The following is a 16,520-nucleotide window of genomic DNA, read 5'->3' as shown; positions in this document are numbered from 1 at the left end:
GCTAATGTGATCCTTCACTGCAATGAAGATTTGGGTCACATGAAGGGACACATTTTTCAGCTCATTCTCCTTTGCACTCTCTTGAAGGAAAGAAACTTGGTGCACAGTTTGCCAGCCTCTCCCCAGCCCTCAATGGGACTGCACAACACCAAGCATGCATTGTGTCACATGTGTTAAGAGCAATTTGAAAACTGCTTACGCTGGCCCAACTGACATCCTGTTGAATACCACATGTAGCTGTGCCCTCAGGACTTTTCTTCTTTGCTGCTTGCTCTTTGATTGCACAATAGCTTACTTCTTGAGATGGAAAGTTGAATTTATGAGCCTTCAAAATGCTATCCTCAGGGGCCATATGTATGTTGCTGTCACACGGACAGGACCAGAGGCTCCTCTCTCCTTCAGGGACCAACCAACAAACCCGTGGCAACACCGTGGGCATTGTCTGCTCTCTGCAGAGGAACAGCAAGGTCAGGCACACCACACCCAGACACGGCTGGCAACACACTGGCAGCTCCCAGTGCCTGGCAGAGACAGCTGCTCTGGCTGAGCAGTGTGGGCTGCAAAGGGCCATGCTTTCAAACTGCACCAACAGCACCTGCTGCTCTAGCAAAAGCACTACGGGGAACCATGATGACCCAAGAAAAACAAAACCAGTACAACCTCCAGAAACTGTTTGGTAAATCATCAGCTGCAGGCTCCTGTGCCAACAGCATGGAATGCACTGAGATTCATGGGGATCTTCCAGTCCACCAGAACAACCACTGTCACTGTCCAGGCTGTTCTGCTAGATCTGCGCTTCATACCAGAACCTGTTCACTTAATTCCTGTTGCATTATGTGCCAACTTCAGAAGCCCCTCAAAAAATTTTCTTAATGAATAAAACCTTTTATAAAGTAAACTAGTGTCATTTCCTCAGAAATCATGAGTCTGCTCAGCACTACAGACCCTGCAATTCCTAGGACTGGTCCTCACAAAAAAATCATCCTCTGGTCTTCCTAATATAATAACAAATGCATATGATTGGCAGTAGTGACAATCATTTCTTGCCATACTTTATTGAATAAGCTTAAGTTTTTGTGATATTAAGTATTCTCATATGAAAGTAAAAAAATGTGTGAGTTATCATAAAACATGGCATATGCCATAATTTCAAAACACAGTCTATGGAAAATACTGTCAGGGTTCTGTTCATCTTCATCATATAACTTAGTATTTGGTGAAGACAGCTATTAAATATTAGAGCATTTCTAATTCATTCTTTCCTGCAGTCTTCCATCATGTAGAGAATGAAACTACAAAATAAATACAAAATCAATCTTTTAATTCCAAAAACAGAGAAGAAACGCATGCCCTGAGGCACAGTCCAACTATCTAACTTCAATAAATAAGTGCTTCTCATCTTGATGCAAACCAAGAACTTTCTTGGGTTTGTGGATGTCTATCTTTATTGGTCTAAAATGGCTCATCTTTGTATTAGCCAGTTTCTCTACTGTTCCAATTACAGAAGTGTCTCACGTCATGTAAAAACTTGGACTATGAATATGTTATTCATATCAGCTGATTCATTATGCATTTTTTTGTCAGTCCTTGCAAAATAAGTGTTTTCTAGTATGAAGAAAGACCATGTGTTGTAAAAACGATGATCCAGAAGTAAGATGGGTATCAACCCATGACCTGAGCCCAGATTATGAAATGTGTCAGCCACCTTAGTAAAATATTAACAGATTTTGTGGGTTGTCATAGTAAAATGAGAGGCTGCCCTGAACATAATTTCGTTTACGGACGTTCAGAAAATTGACATCACAGCTGCAAGGACATATAAGAAACCAGCACTGTGCATTTTCGACTGACTGCAGGAACATTCTACAAGCTCAACTTCTCTAACACCATCACAGAAACTGGATTTTGCAAAGAACAACGAGAAACTTCTTTTTATAAATCACTTCTGAGAACATCTGAGAGATTTTATTTTATCTTCAATTGTGCTTACAATTCCTATAAAGAAGCATGTGCACTGGTGGCTGTGCCAAGTGCCTGGGAGGTACTCTCATCCCCCTGGCCGTGCTCTGCACCCTTGCTAACATTTTGTTGTTTTTCCCTGGAGGAAAAGTCGAAGAGAGTGCACACATTACAGATGAAGTTTGGTACTTTGGAGGGATCGTGGGATCGGGTATATTGGTAAGTGTCTAAATTCAGACATTTCTACCTTCCCCCACCTGCAGCCATGACTTGCATTGCTGAATTTCCTCAGGACTGCAAATTCCTCTTTGATAAACAAATAAGTTATAAGCCATCCAAAGGTTTGGCAATAAGTAACTTAACCTAATGATAAGAAATAAAAAAAACCAAAAAACCATAGAATTACTATATTTAAAAGAAGATGCAATTTGAATTCATCCTAATTCAAACTATATTTCTATCACTCACAGATGATCTTCCCTGCCTTGGTATTTCTGGGCCTTCAGAATAATGATTGCTGTGGATGCTGTGGTAATCGGAGCTGTGGAAAGAGGTTTGCGGTAAGCGAAAGGAAACATGGCAAAAAAAGTAAAAGCTAAATTGTTACTGATATATGTATTTTCCTCTCACAGTTACTGTGAGTCTAGACAGAGGCTGTCTTGAGTGTGGGACAAACAGCCCTGCCGTTTTTTGAGTGCCAGGAAGTAGAAATAGCAGGCTGTAAAAATTGTATTATGCCTGTATTATGTATTATGTATGGTGCCTGTGGTAAGATGTTTTACCACAGGCACCACAGCAGTATGGCCTCATTGGTTTTTGTTATCAGGATGGCAAAAGGATATCAAGATACTTCTAGTAACTATCACAATTAAAATTTAGTTCTCTGTGCGAATTTATTAGTTCTTGCATGATTTGCTTATATATTAGTATATATGGAAAATTCTGTAATAGAAAACCAGAAAAATAAAGACATAATTTCTCATCCATTCCAATTGGACTGCTAAAGCTTACACTGATAACTACCTGTGAGGAAATAAAGTATACTAATATGAAACCCAAAGGGAGACTTGGGAAGGAAAACTGTAATTATTTGGTCCAAATATAACCAAGATGCCAAAGCTAACCTGTAAAGGATACTGTAGATTTTTTTAATGCCTTGAGTGGTCCTTTAGTCTTGCTTGCAGTGTCCTGAGAAGAAGGTCTGGCCACGGGGGAGCAGGAGGCCCCAGAGGGGAGCAGTGCCATCTGCTGCCAGCCCCTACCTCCTCCTCCTCCTCAGACACACAGGGCCAATGCTGCTAAAGCTTAAAAATACCAATACAAGTATGCATTACACGTTTACTATGCAATGAAAACTAATAGACTTCAGCTGTTCAGGTGTTGACTATTTTGACTATTAACAGCTGAATTTAGAGAACATTTCAGGGAACAGCTGATCTTAGGGAACCAAAATAATTTTCTTTTTCTCTTCTATATCAGATGTTTTCTTCTATAATATTTGCTGCTGTTGGAGTTCTGGGAGCTGGCTACTGCTTTATTTTGTCAGCAGTAGCCCTAAACAAAGGCCCTAAATGTCAAAGTCAAGGAAATTGGATCTACCCTTTCCAGGCTGGGTAAGACAAGACAATCAGAAAAAAAAGATATATGTGTTTTAAGTTTGTTAGATGATTCAAATTCCAAATCCATTGTATAAAAATGGGAATGCTATCGCTTGTCTAAATTATACAAGCTCTTACAAGTGCTTGCAGCACACAGCAAAACTTCAGAAGGTTCAAGAGCATGGATGTAAAGAATAGCAAGTACAATAAAAACTGCTGAGTTTCAAGGGGGCCAATAAAGAGAAATGCACAGCCTCTCCCTAGGTTATTCTTGGGATGATAAGCAACATATGGGGATAAATTCCACTTTGATGAATAGCAATGACACCTTGAGACACCTCTCAGAGTCCTGAAGGAATTGGCTGATGTGATTGCTAAGCCACTCTCCATATTTGAAAAGTCCTGGCAGTCAGGTGGAGCCCCAGGTGTCTGGAAAAGAGGAAACAATACACCCATTCTTTAAAAAGGGCAGAAAGGTGGACCCTGGGAGCCATCGACCTGTCAGTCTCACCTCTGTGACTGGGGAGATCATGGAGCAGCTCCTCCTAGAAGGTCTGATGATGCACATGGAGGACAGGGAAGTGATTTGGGTCCAGCAGAATGTCTTTGCCAAGGGCAAGCCCTGCCTGACCAACCCAGGGGCCTTCTATGATGGGGTGACTCCATCAGTGGATAATGGAAGGACTACAGAAGTCATTTATCTGGACACAGTCCCCCACAATATCCTGCTCTCTAAATTGGAGAGAGATGGATTTGATGGGTGAACTGTCAGATGGAGAAGAAAGTGTTTGGATGGTCACATCCAGAGGGTGGTGGTCAGTGGCTCAGGATCCTTGGACATCAGTGACAAGAGGTGTCCTTAAGGGATCCCCACTGGGACTGGTGTTATTTCATATTTTCATTAATGACACAGATGGAGGAGGCTACCAAGATGATCAGAGGGATGGAACACCTTTTCTCTGAAGAAAGGCTGTGAGAATTGGGATTCTTCAGCCTTGAGAGGAGAAGCTTCAGGGTGACCTGATTGTGGCTTTCCAGTACCTGATGGGAGCCCACAAGAAAGATGAGAGGGACTTTTTATAAGAGCATGTAATGACAGGACAAGATAATGGCTTTAAACTAAGAATAGGTTTAGATCAATTATTAGGAAAAAAATTCTTCCCTGTGAGGGTGGTGAAGCAGTGGCACGAGCTGCCCAGAGAAGTTGTGGATGGCCATCCCTGGAAGGGTTCGAGGCCAGGCTGGACAGGGTGTGGAACAGCCTAGGACGGTGGAAGGGGTCCTGGACCTTGGCAGGGGGATTGGAATGAGATGATCTTTCAGGCCCTTCCAACCCAAACCATTCTGTGATTCTATGATTATACTGAAATTTAATGGTATTCAAATAATTACTACTAATAATATATATAATATTAATAAATATAATCTATATATAATTTCATTTTGACTATGGCATTTGGAAGCTGTTTGCTCCTCATGCTCTGCAACTCAAACATGTTCACTGTCATGTATATTTATCATTTAACCCCAGCTATCCCACTGCTCAGACTGAAGTCAAGACAAGTTCAACAAACACGGCTCAACGTGCTACTGAGAGAGCAGGTGTGATCAGAACAGAATGGCAAGGGCTGCAATAAACTCTTCATTACCTCAGAACCTTTAATGCAGTCTGCCTCAGTCAAAGTGACCTGGCGGCATTTCTTACATAATATAAAAAAAAAAAAAAAAATTACTTGAAAAAAAAAAGAAAAAAGACAAGAGAAAAAAAAAAAAAAAGAAAGAAAACAAGAAGAGTACAGGTAGAGGATTATTTTTTCATGGGCCAGTGAGGGCAAGAAACCAACTCCCTTGGTGTCATTCTGAGTCTTTGGAAATATGCTCTGTTTCAAACACAGTTTTGATTGCAGCCCAGAAGTCACTTGACAAGAACACAAACAAGTCAGCACTAAGAATATGCAGATGAAATATAGACAGCGGTTAAGGAGTTTACAATTAAATCAAAATGTGAAGGTAAAAATTATGGAAGTTATTACCTTTACTTTAGATGAGGCATCTAGAACAGCAAGCGCTGTTATTTTCAGCTCAGTGGGCAATAGGTGACATGCATCATTTCATTATTTGTTTTGATAATTCAGTTGTTTTGACTACAATGTACTCCCTTGTTCTCAACTCTATTTTGAGATACTGGATTACGTGACCTGATCACAGTCCCCCACCCACCCCCATACACAAAAAATGCTGTAATCAAGTAAAAGAAGCAAAAATGCCCCTGACAAAACCCTGAACAGATAAAACCCATTTGGCACATGCTTGGCTAAGATATTTTCTTCCCAAAACACTAAAAATGGTTCAATTGTATCAAACACACACTTGTCGCCAATTGCTCCTTTCTGATGTCTTGTTTTTTCCAAATCACTTGCTTCAACTTATCTAGAAGCTAAACTGAAGTCAATTTCTAGACAAGTAGCAGCAGTGTGACAATGGAAATTCCCCGAAGTGAGCAGAGGCTCGGCCACGAGGCAGCAGTGACAACCTCTCCGTGGTGAGAGACTCCTCTGTCAGCTAACACAGTCTTCTTCCTAACTGCTTTGTTCTCATGTAGGGACTACCTTGGTGACCACACGTTGTGGGAAAAGTGTACATCACCGGATAATATCGTCCCATGGCACCTGACCCTCTTCTCCTTGCTGCTGGTGATGAGTGGGATCCAGGCAGTGCTCTGTGGCATCCAGGTGGTGAACGGCCTCTTTGGAACCATCTGCGGGGACTGCAAATGCTGCGGATGCTGTGGGGTGAGCAACTGAGGGCTCTCCTTTGCTGTTCTGTGTACTGATGAGTTACACACACACCTCTAGATGGCAGTCAGAAAAACGAAACTGCCCTTCCTCCAGCTCCACCATCACGTTTTCTAACGTGCTGCCAAAACCATACATTGTTGTCATTAGGAAATAATACAAGCCTTTGAAAGTCACAGCAACAGCAGCCAGGAAATTACCTCCATGTTTTTATTCTTCCAGGGAGAAGGAACTGTCTAACAAATAGGAATATTTCAGACAACTCTCCTCATCCTGGGAGAATCCCTTCTGCAGCTGCTCCACAAAGCAGCCATCAGGCGCACTGGCTCTGGCTAAGAAGATGAGAATGAAGGGCTCCTCCTCGCACCAATGTTATGAAGCCCTGACTCCCTTTCCAGCCTTCCTGAAATCCCCATCATGGAATAAAATAAGTGAAATACAACTCTCACATTCATAATTATTTTTGTAAAACAGTTTCTATTTAAAAAGAGGATATTCTCAGGCAAAATGCAAATTTGGTTTACAATTTCTATTCAGGTCAGTTAAGTACCTTGTAAATCCTCAAAGCTTCCAATCTACATATAAGCACAAATGCTGTTTATTAATCTTTTTGTAGAAGTTCAATTTAGCTGTATTTGGCACAGTACTGTGAAAGAGAGAGGAAAGACAATAGAGAACTAGCTCAAAGGCAAAAATACCTTGTAGAAAGAACTTTTAAAACTTTAAGAGAAAAAGCTACTTCCCGAAGGAATCAAGGAGAAAATAGGAGGGATTGGAGACATTTGAGGGATTCAAGTAAACTAATATGCTTCTTTTAAAAAATTCTGAAACAAATTTTCACATACCAGCTTGCCAGGCTGGATGTCTCAATGCTTCTCAATATTGGCCATATCCGTTCTGAAAATTTTCCTCCTGAAATCATGATTCTGTGGTCTGCGCTTTCAGAAAATGCATGTCCATGTGCTGTGTATTTACACTAGGAGATATCCGAAGAATCTAGAAGTACTTGAAAGCACTGGAAGCTCTTAAGCAATGTGCAGAAATGTTAAACAGTTTGATATAGGTACTGAGAATTATGTTGTACAAGATGATAAATTAGAAAAAAAAACTTCAGAAACAGCTGCCTGTCCCACCCGTTCTACTGCATTGCCCAGGAACTTGAGAGCACCCTTTATTTCAACACACACTGTGCAACCACCTCATATCTGTTCTTTCATCTGTGGAGAGCAGCTGTCCTACACCTCATCTCACATTTGTCCTGTTTGATTTTTATGAAGCCTTTGGGAACAAGGAATGTTTCTCATCAGCGTTCAACAAGGGGATGGGTAGCTGCACAGCGCACAGCTTTGATATACCAATAAGCAGAGAACACAAATCTTTGTGGGAGATGGTATAAGAAATAACAGGCAGCAAGCTATGACACCTAAAACCATAATCAATGAGCTGGTGTTTCTAAGAGACACCCAGCTACACGATGGCTTTCTAACAGGAGCCAGTACATAAGTGATGCTGACACAAGGCGCACACGTTTCATCTTGTGACCCAGACCGCATTCACACCTTGGCCTCCAGGTGTGCTGAAAAAGGGTAAATGAGCCAGAACCAGCATTCCAGTCTTGAATGTTCGTCACCTGCCTCCAGTTTGGCTTTAGCTCCCTCTGCATGGGTTGTACATCACTCATGGAATAACCAGGAGCAAGGCAAACAATGTCAAACCCTGGAGCCATTCCAGCTGTCAGAGGGTGGGAAGGTTGGCTTCTTCCCTTACCCTGACATGGGCAGGGTCTTTGCCCCCATATTTTAATTCAAAAGTATATTGAATTGAAATATACTGAATAGGTATATACATATATGAATAATTGACTATACAGTATAAAATTGAATATTTTAATTCAAAATGCATGCCTTTTTCACAGAATAGTTTGTCCACACCGTTATTCTAAGCAGTGTTTTACAGTTCCCTGGGAAGCCCATACTAAAACCTTCAAATCCACCCCCTCCCCTAAAGAAATTATTTTAAAAAACCAATATGCATTCAAAATCTTTTAAGTTAATTTGTATTTTTTTATGTAAAATATCAAAGGAATAATTAAAAAAAACCCAAAACAGAATCAAACCCAGGATACAACAGTTTGATCTCATTGCCTCTAGTACAATCTATTGCAAGGTTCTAAAAATTAAAAAGAAATGCTCACACAAGTCCTATAAAAAATGAAAAAAGTAAATAAAATAGGTAAAGAAGTAGCATGTACATGGATGTATGTATTAGGAAACAAGTTTATTTGGACAACCACCCACATTTTTCTGTAATTAAAATTGAGATTTAAATCCTTCCCTTCCCCCAGACAGCACTTGTTGACAAAAAGTCAAACCCAATCCCTCCCCAAGTTACATTCTAACAGTATTACCAGAATACAAACTGTAATTAACCACGGCCCATTACTTCTGTATCACCAAGACTTACATATGCCCCCTCAGGGATGGTCACAGCAAAATTGTCCAGCTGGCACATTGGTTGTGTTTATACTACAATAGACAGTGTACAATTTAGTACAGTAAATGCTCAAAACCTGAAATAGTACAGTGAAAGATTGTCAACAATAAATTTACTTTCATATTACATATGCTTTGAATACTGAAAAATTCTGCCATAAGCCTGTTTAAAGCCAGACACTTTTTTTAAAGATAACTTTGAAAAATAGATTTTATTGTCATTGCACTTCATCGGATACATTATCTCCGTAACAAAAATTAAAAGCTGAGTGTGAAGGATCACTTTTAATTTAACCAAGATTTGTTTCATGACTGAGTAAAGATCTAACCTAAGATTCTGGCAGCTGTTTCAGCCTGAAGCACTGCTCCACACAGTACCTTCCTGTTTAAGATCTGCTGCTGGTTTACTATGGAAGTAACAAACACAGTTTATGATTGCTTCATCCTTTTAAGGTCTTTGCACCAAGGCACTCAACCACCAGAAATACAAATAAAAAAGGAATCAAGCTTGCAGCTTCACAATTCTGATAAATACCTGATGTGATTTCACTAGAAGGTTGCATTAGTTTTCCCCATGCACAGAACAGCCTTTGGCTGACAACAATGCACGTGGCTGGGCAGGAATCAGCACCAGCTACCTCACAGAGCTGCTAGCCAACCTGCTCAGAACGTCTCCTGTTATGGCAAACTGACACATCCAGTGGTGCAGAGCTGCCAGCAAATGAACAAACTGCACTCTCCAAAGGTAACCTGCTGAAAGGCACTACCAGCCTGTCACACCAGCACGCAGGCCCGCAGCTGCTGGGGCTCCTTCCAGCACCAGTGGCTGGTGCTCCTTTTGCCACAGGAGCAGTGCTGGTGACACGGCCTCGAGAGCTGGCCAGAGAATCTCCAATTCTTTACCAACATCAGTCATGGTACTAAACAACAAAGCCTTAGGACCATCTGTTTTTCATTTAGGCTGACAACCTGAAGAAATCCTTAAAAGAGGGAGATTAAAACTAATTACAGTAATATTGGTCAGCCCTGCCCGGTCCCCTGTTTATTGAAAAGAAGTTTATGCTATCTCAACAGTTAGCAAAACTAGCATACAAAAAAGCAAGAATAAAAAAAAACAACTAATAACCCCCAAAAGAATAAAAGAAACACAATGCCCATTCAGCAATTAAATTCTGTGCAGACACAACTCTGCTGTTGCATCTCTTTTTCTATTAAAAAAAAAAAAAAAACAAAACGAGAACATTTTTTAAAAGCTACTTTTTACTATGTCGTAAAACCTCACAGCTGTAGGTCTTTGCCTAATATCTCTTTTTTCAATATTTCAGATGTGTGCTTTTTATTTTCCATCCTGTGACACCATGTACACTTAGAAGTTCATCACAGACACGGCCATTTACTTTACTGAGTGCTTCTCTTACGTTTTTCACTGAACAGCAGAGATTCATTTGCTATGCATCCCTGTCTGCAGCCATCCTTCCCAGCAAGGATCTACACTTATTACCTCACCATTCTTCTTCCAAATCTACTCTGTATTCCCACCACTTCCTCGCTGACCTTTTCACCTACCTTCACCCAACCAGATGGAAAAAGGTCTTTAAGGGTCAATATTCTGATGCATCAGTAAGATCTTGCTAAGTGTTATCAGACCTGGCAAACACACATTTACACTTAGTGTTACATCTCTTCTTCTCTTTACATAGCCTGGATTAAGCTTAGAGAAAAGTTATAATGCCTTTCATAAAATCACCTCTTCTTCAATACAAAATGCTTATATCCATTAATTATAAATAAGATAATTTTAAAACATTTAAGAATATTCAGGACTTCATTTGCATTTCAGGGGAACTGCAGACTTAATGTTCTTGATGTCTTCTCAGTCCCAAACCTCTGACAAGGAAGTTTTGTAGGATATATAACAGGCACAACCACACAGCACATGCCTCGTGTCCCGTGCACCAGTTATGGTAAGTGAAAGACATAAAAACCAAGCAGCTTTACCAGGTGAGTCCCAATGCTGCTTTAGCAGTGCCCTGATAAAGTTCCTGGTTCTTTTTCATGTATAGAACTACATGTATTTTTACACTGTCAGTTAAAGACATCACTGAGAACAGTATGAGGAAGGTTTTTCTCCCTCTATGTGTGACATTAACAAGTTGTGCCACATTTTCCAGAACTGATTTTAAAAGAATATTTTTGCACTTAAGATACTTGCCACAGATTTTATATATATAAAAACTTGCTTGTTCATGTGTTAAGTTACAAAACTGTAGTGCTTAATATAATAAACTAAAAAATCTAGGAATTTTTTTAAAAATGCTTGTTTATAATACATTTCTTTGTTTTTAAAAAGCAACAGTCAGTACCAGCCTGGTTTATTTTGTAACAATATTGTAGTGTAAAAATGTTGCTAAACAATTCTGGTACTTTGAGACTAGAAGTAATTATTTTCTGAAAACTATACAGTAATTTACTGAAAAAAAGAAACTGCTATAGTATTGTTTGTGCCTTCACAAATATATAATGGGAATTATTATGCTTGATATGGATCATATTTGAACTGTATTCTATATAGAACAGTTAGTCACTAAGAGCTAAAAAAGCTTTTTAAGGCTTAAGTAAGTTGATATTAAAAAAGCTTCTGATAGTATTGTCATAAACATAATAATAAAAATGCTCTCATTCCCTGATGCTTTGCACTTCTTTTGAACCAAGTGACCTAGGAGTTACCTTTTCTGATCCACGAAGGGTCTGCAATGTCAATCAGTACCCAGGAGATCAGTCAGGGATATGTACAAACATCAGCAACTTTCTGTCCTAAAAGTGAAGTGTTTCTGCCTGGTTTGAAAAGGTAAAAAACTTCACAGATGTGTAAAGTGGTATGGGTTTTTTTAAAGAAATATATATCCATGTATGTATTTTATATATATATATATATATATAAATGTATTTCATACTTAAATTAGTATCACTCAGATTCAGACAGATATTAAACTGACCATCAAGATGATGTAACAAAAGTCAAAACGGCAGTATGTTGTATCTCTTGGGGATATTCAGATATTCTATGCCTACCCCAAGAGGAAAAAGAGATCTGAACTGCACTGCAGGCCCAGCAAGCATTGCTTGATTACAGCCAGGTGAGGAAGGGCTCGTTTTTGTTAAGCACTGACTCCACGTCGTTGAGAATAGGGATCAAGTCTTCTGACTCCAGAGTCCCAAGGTCAACGTTCGTCCCTGGGAGACAGTCGAGGAAATCGGGGAAACGTGTTTGCTGTGGGTTTATGCTCATTGGTGTCTGTGCCATAGCTTCTCCTAGGAAACGTAAAGAAGAACTTTTGAAGTACCAAAGTCTTATTGTGGGTGATTTAAAACAACAGAATTATACAAAAATGCATTCCCCCTTTCCCATGAGCACTCCTACTCAACACAAATGTTATCTCAAAACTGCTTTAGGTATAGAGTACATATCCTCCTAAGAATACATTTCACATCCTTGCTTTGATCTCAAAAGCACAAAAGGTCCTTTCCAGCAGTGCTCAAAGCATCCAGCTCTGGTCTGCCACGCAGGAAGCATAACAGTTTCAAGTTTGTTTCCTGGTCTGCCTGGGAAGCAGCAAAGGACCCTCATGTACACCTCCATCCTGATCCCTGCACCAGGGGCAATGCTGCCTGTAGGAAATAACTGAAAAAAGTGCTTTACAGCAATTTAGAGCTGTAATATTACTCTTTCCCCCCCCCATAAATTAATAAGGACAAGCATGAAAACCTTTAATAGATAAATCTTTCATTCTCTGCATAATACCGAATTTCTAAGTACTTCAATAGAAAGTTTAGGTGAGGAAGTGCTGAGAATTTCACTCCCTGAAAAAACCCTTGATTTCCTAGGAAATTATTTCAGTATTTTAAACACCATGAGGACACTAACATAAAATAAATATGTATCAAAATGTAAGCTAGCTAAATATATTCTGTTTGAAGGCAAATGCAACTTTGCCAACGTAAGAGACTTACAAGCAAGACTGATTTCCCAGAGTTAGAAAATGTATTGATGTGTACATGTAACCCATATCAAGCTTTTTAGTACCCCTACCATGGACAATAATACGAAAATAGAAACAAAGGCTTGCATTTTCCAGGTATTATTTATTCTGGTTAATATCAGTCTGAGGTAAAAGGGCAGAATCTGGATCTAAGTTAAAGCTGAGAACCTTCTGGGCACTAAGCACCTTCTAGGAACTTTCTCCCACAATGTCAGTCTGTTCTCTTGATTAGGAAAGCTGGAGATTATCGTTCAGTTTTGCAATTATAAAACATTACAGGCCATAATACATGGATTATACTTTAAGCTAAATCTGAGTATTCTACCTGTATCCATCTCATCTACGTTGCTGAGGAAATCTTCAGGTGTTGTTGGTATACTGTAGCATCCTAATCCCAAGCCACTGTCTGTACTCTGTTCCCTGGAGTGGTATGGCCCACTACAAATTGAAACATGAAAAACACTCAGTAAAGATGCTCTGATAGACACAGTTCCTGAGCACAGGGTTAGAAGAGAACACACGAGGTTACATATCAGAAATAAATACTGAGTCATTAAGCCTCATCCTGTAACTGTTGGCCACTGATCAGCCAACATAATATCTGGGCCACATCAGCCCAAACAACAAAGTCATTTAAGCGAGGTCACACTTAAATTTTGAAATACACACATGCATATATAACTCTCTAGCTGAAATCAGTTCTGACAGCCTAAAAAGTTGGGTGTATTTATGCTTGGGTAACATACCTATTCTACCTAGTCTTCTACACACACTAACAATAGAATTAAAACCACCTGTTACAATTTATTGCTTTTTTTAAAAGATTCCTTCTTGAAGCATAACTGAAAGATTTCAGGCCAGCCACTCAGCCCGCCTGTTTACAGAAAGTAAAAAAAGAAATGACATAGGGACTAATTTAGAGAGACACCTGTAACAGCCTAGAGAAGGCAACAGAAGCAATTGCCTAATGAAGAAAAATGAACTTGCCTGTTCAAGAAAGGATCAGATCCATTGTTTGCAATAGGCCTCATGTCCTGTGTCATGGCAGGGGTGTTCACAGCTGTCTGAACTGGGACCATGTTTTCTGGGTCCATAGGAAGTTGTCTGCAAAGAGCAGCCTCCTGAAAAGACAAAGAAATACCAGGGAAAGGTTATTCCGACAGCTCAGGAATACTGCAGTCCTGTAACAGCATACAACACACGACACATACACCGAAGGACAGTAACTCTGAGGGATGTCACTAATGAGTGCTTGTTCACACTGATATGAATAAAACCATGATGTAGACAGACGGTGTCATTCATGTCCACCTGTGCTGGCCTAAAGCACCACAGAATTTAGCTGTCAGTTCCACCACGTGTGGGAGCCAGGCCTGTAATTCAGCTACCACAAAGTACTTAACATGTTACAAGAAAACCACTGGAACCAAGACTGTGATTCAGTAGTCTTTAGAATGAACACTCTGCCTAATAATAAGCATTTGCACAATGACCTGTCTCATGTCTACTATCTGCAGGATGACAAGCAACCAGAGCCAAAGGAAACCTATTTTGCAACCCTTCCTGAAAGATAAATTCTTCCAGCATTATCTCTGTGAAACACACATGACATCTAGTGGTACAGAGTTCTATATAGAGGTTGTCTAACTCCAACTGGATCCAAACAAAAATCCTAAGACCTTAAAATAATAAAGCTGTATCTAATTTTACCATAATTAACTCAACTTACTTTTTTAATGAAACAAGCAAAGTAAATATTTCATTTAAATCCTAGTAGAAAACTTCTCTCCTCTGACTCAACCATTCAGTCTCTCCAGCACAGAAAGGATTAACAGGTCTTCAAGGCTAGAATATGATGTTTTGCTATGTTTTCAATTATTTGTTTCATTGAGGAGGAATGGTCTGGTCTCTTTGTGAATAATGTAGCACATATTGGTGCCCATAAAAGCAACATTTCCCTTATAACAAAATTATCAATATATTCATTGATAAATTACAATTTATATTAGATGGTGCCAATATTTAGCAAGTGTTAAGAACAAACATTCTTAAGATTCTTAATAGCTTATGTATGATAGGTTTTTAATTAAATTTGTCAAGTGACAATTTTAATGGTGACATTTCTACTTAGAATTTAATCAGCTGGAGTCTGTGAAAATGTACAAACTGCTGAGAAGGGGAAGGTGTTTTTTTTAGCTATCTACACGCAGATATTTTCAGTACTTTTTAAAAAATATAAGAATGACATCTACAGCCACACGAGATTTAGACAGGTCTCCCAAAGCAAAACATCTGTAAGCTGAAAAGTCTGCAGCACCATAAAGAAAAACTCCCACTATCAGTTACATAATCTAACTTCCTGTCTCTTCTTTGTTGCAAAAAACACCATATTTATTATAGAGTTACTTGACTGACTCTCCCTTGGGGAATGGCTCACCTCCCATGTCTTTATTTCAACATATTGCCTGTTGCTTGTAATATTAACTCCACGTGTACTTTTAAAATGTGGAACAACAGACTCTTGTACACTGGAGTCAGATTTGGCTGGGGTTGCAGACAGAGTACTGGCTCCACCATACATGACATGTGTTCTTCTGCTGTAGGTCACTTGTCCAGAAGTCACATTGCAATTTTATTACTGCTACAGATGTCAGATTCCTTTGCTCCTTTGACATTATTACAGCAATGGTAATGGAGAAATGGATCAACTACACAATACCCAAAGCTTTATGATACCCTACTATGTCCTGTTCTCTATTCTAAGCATGACTACAAGGTTTTTAAGAAGAGTATTTGTAAATCTCCTACCCTAGGATGAAAGTCTGGCAAAAAATGGCAGAGATGTCCCACAGCCCTGTGAGCAGCAATATCAGTCTCAGCCACGCCAGTGAGCTCCCAGTCTTTGAGTGTAGGAGGGTGGCTCCACTTTGGCCAGCAAAGACCATCTCTGGCATTCAGCTAAGGAAGGACCAAGTGCCTTTAGTGATCTGCTTGGCACTATGATGCACATAAACCCAAAGAAGACTTTCAAAATAAGTAACAAAATAAAATAAACTAAAATACCCCACAGCATTCTGATATCAAAAAGTCATGTCAAAAACTTCATGAGTGGTTATCTTGAAAACACTTTTAAAGCTTCACAGCATTACAGTGAATTGAATGATTCACTGCCTCAGAACACAGTTCTGATGTAAACCCTATTTTGGCTGTATGCCAGACAAGCACAGAAATTTCCTGTCAAATTTCCTGGAACTCTTCTGGGCAGAACTGACCTGAGTTCCACCCTTAGTTGCCAAACCCTCATTTCCAGCTGGGGGAGATGAATGGGAGCATTTCTATAGTGCGTTTACACTGCTGGTAGATGCAATTCCTCTTCTGCCAGTCCTCATACTTAGGGTGGAAAGCAGGAGATTAAGACATTGCCTGTGCCACCAGTAAATCACACCCTCAGCCAGTCTGTGCAGTGGAAGGAGCACAGCACAGGAGCACAGGGGCATTTTTCTCTTCAGGTTGTAGCAGGCCAGTAAAGGTCTATTCTGCGAGGACAAAACAGTGATAAATGTTCCTCTGCATGCTCCTGCACTGCTTCTTCAGCCTCTTCTAAGCCCCCGTAACTTCTGTGGACAATTTCTGCAA

The 16,520-nt window shown here is 39.8% G+C and overlaps 2 protein-coding genes across 3 annotated transcripts in view; one reads left to right on the top strand and one right to left on the bottom strand.

The window, feature by feature from the left end:
* The first annotated feature begins 1,871 nt into the window (after positions 1-1,871).
* On the top strand, positions 1,872-6,800 carry TM4SF4 (transmembrane 4 L six family member 4). Its single transcript, XM_059855954.1, has 5 exons — positions 1,872-2,178; positions 2,430-2,519; positions 3,439-3,572; positions 6,160-6,349; positions 6,575-6,800. Exons 1-5 carry the CDS (start codon positions 2,008-2,010, stop codon positions 6,590-6,592), a joined length of 603 nt encoding a protein of 200 aa, XP_059711937.1. The 5' UTR covers positions 1,872-2,007; the 3' UTR covers positions 6,593-6,800.
* Positions 6,801-8,610: 1,810 nt separating this feature from the next.
* The window catches only part of WWTR1 (WW domain containing transcription regulator 1), a 43,754-nt gene continuing 35,844 nt past the window's right edge, over positions 8,611-16,520 (bottom strand). For both annotated transcript variants that reach the window (XM_059855951.1, XM_059855952.1), the window contains exons 4-6: positions 13,872-14,005; positions 13,210-13,322; positions 8,611-12,156 (exon numbers count right to left, since the gene is read on the bottom strand). In XM_059855951.1, coding sequence (XP_059711934.1) covers positions 11,972-12,156; positions 13,210-13,322; positions 13,872-14,005 — 432 coding nt within the window. In that variant the 3' untranslated portion in view covers positions 8,611-11,971. The remainder of the gene's footprint in view (positions 12,157-13,209; positions 13,323-13,871; positions 14,006-16,520) is intronic.

Source organism: Haemorhous mexicanus, chromosome 10, assembly GCF_027477595.1.
Source record: "Haemorhous mexicanus isolate bHaeMex1 chromosome 10, bHaeMex1.pri, whole genome shotgun sequence".
Lineage (NCBI taxonomy): Eukaryota > Metazoa > Chordata > Aves > Passeriformes > Fringillidae > Haemorhous > Haemorhous mexicanus.
This window is presented reverse-complemented; position numbering and strand designations above follow the sequence as displayed.

What these genes read in the sequence shown, in the direction of transcription:
- TM4SF4 (XM_059855954.1), top strand. Translation starts at nt 2,008, where the DNA reads ATGTGCACTGGTGGCTGTGCCAAGTGCCTGGGAGGTACTCTCATCCCC. An exon ending in GCTGTGGAAAGAGGTTTGCG is followed by an intron (nt 2,520 to 3,438) that starts GTAAGCGAAAGG and finishes CTTCTATATCAG; the next exon opens with ATGTTTTCTTCTATAATATT. An exon ending in ATCTACCCTTTCCAGGCTGG is followed by an intron (nt 3,573 to 6,159) that starts GTAAGACAAGAC and finishes GTTCTCATGTAG; the next exon opens with GGACTACCTTGGTGACCACA.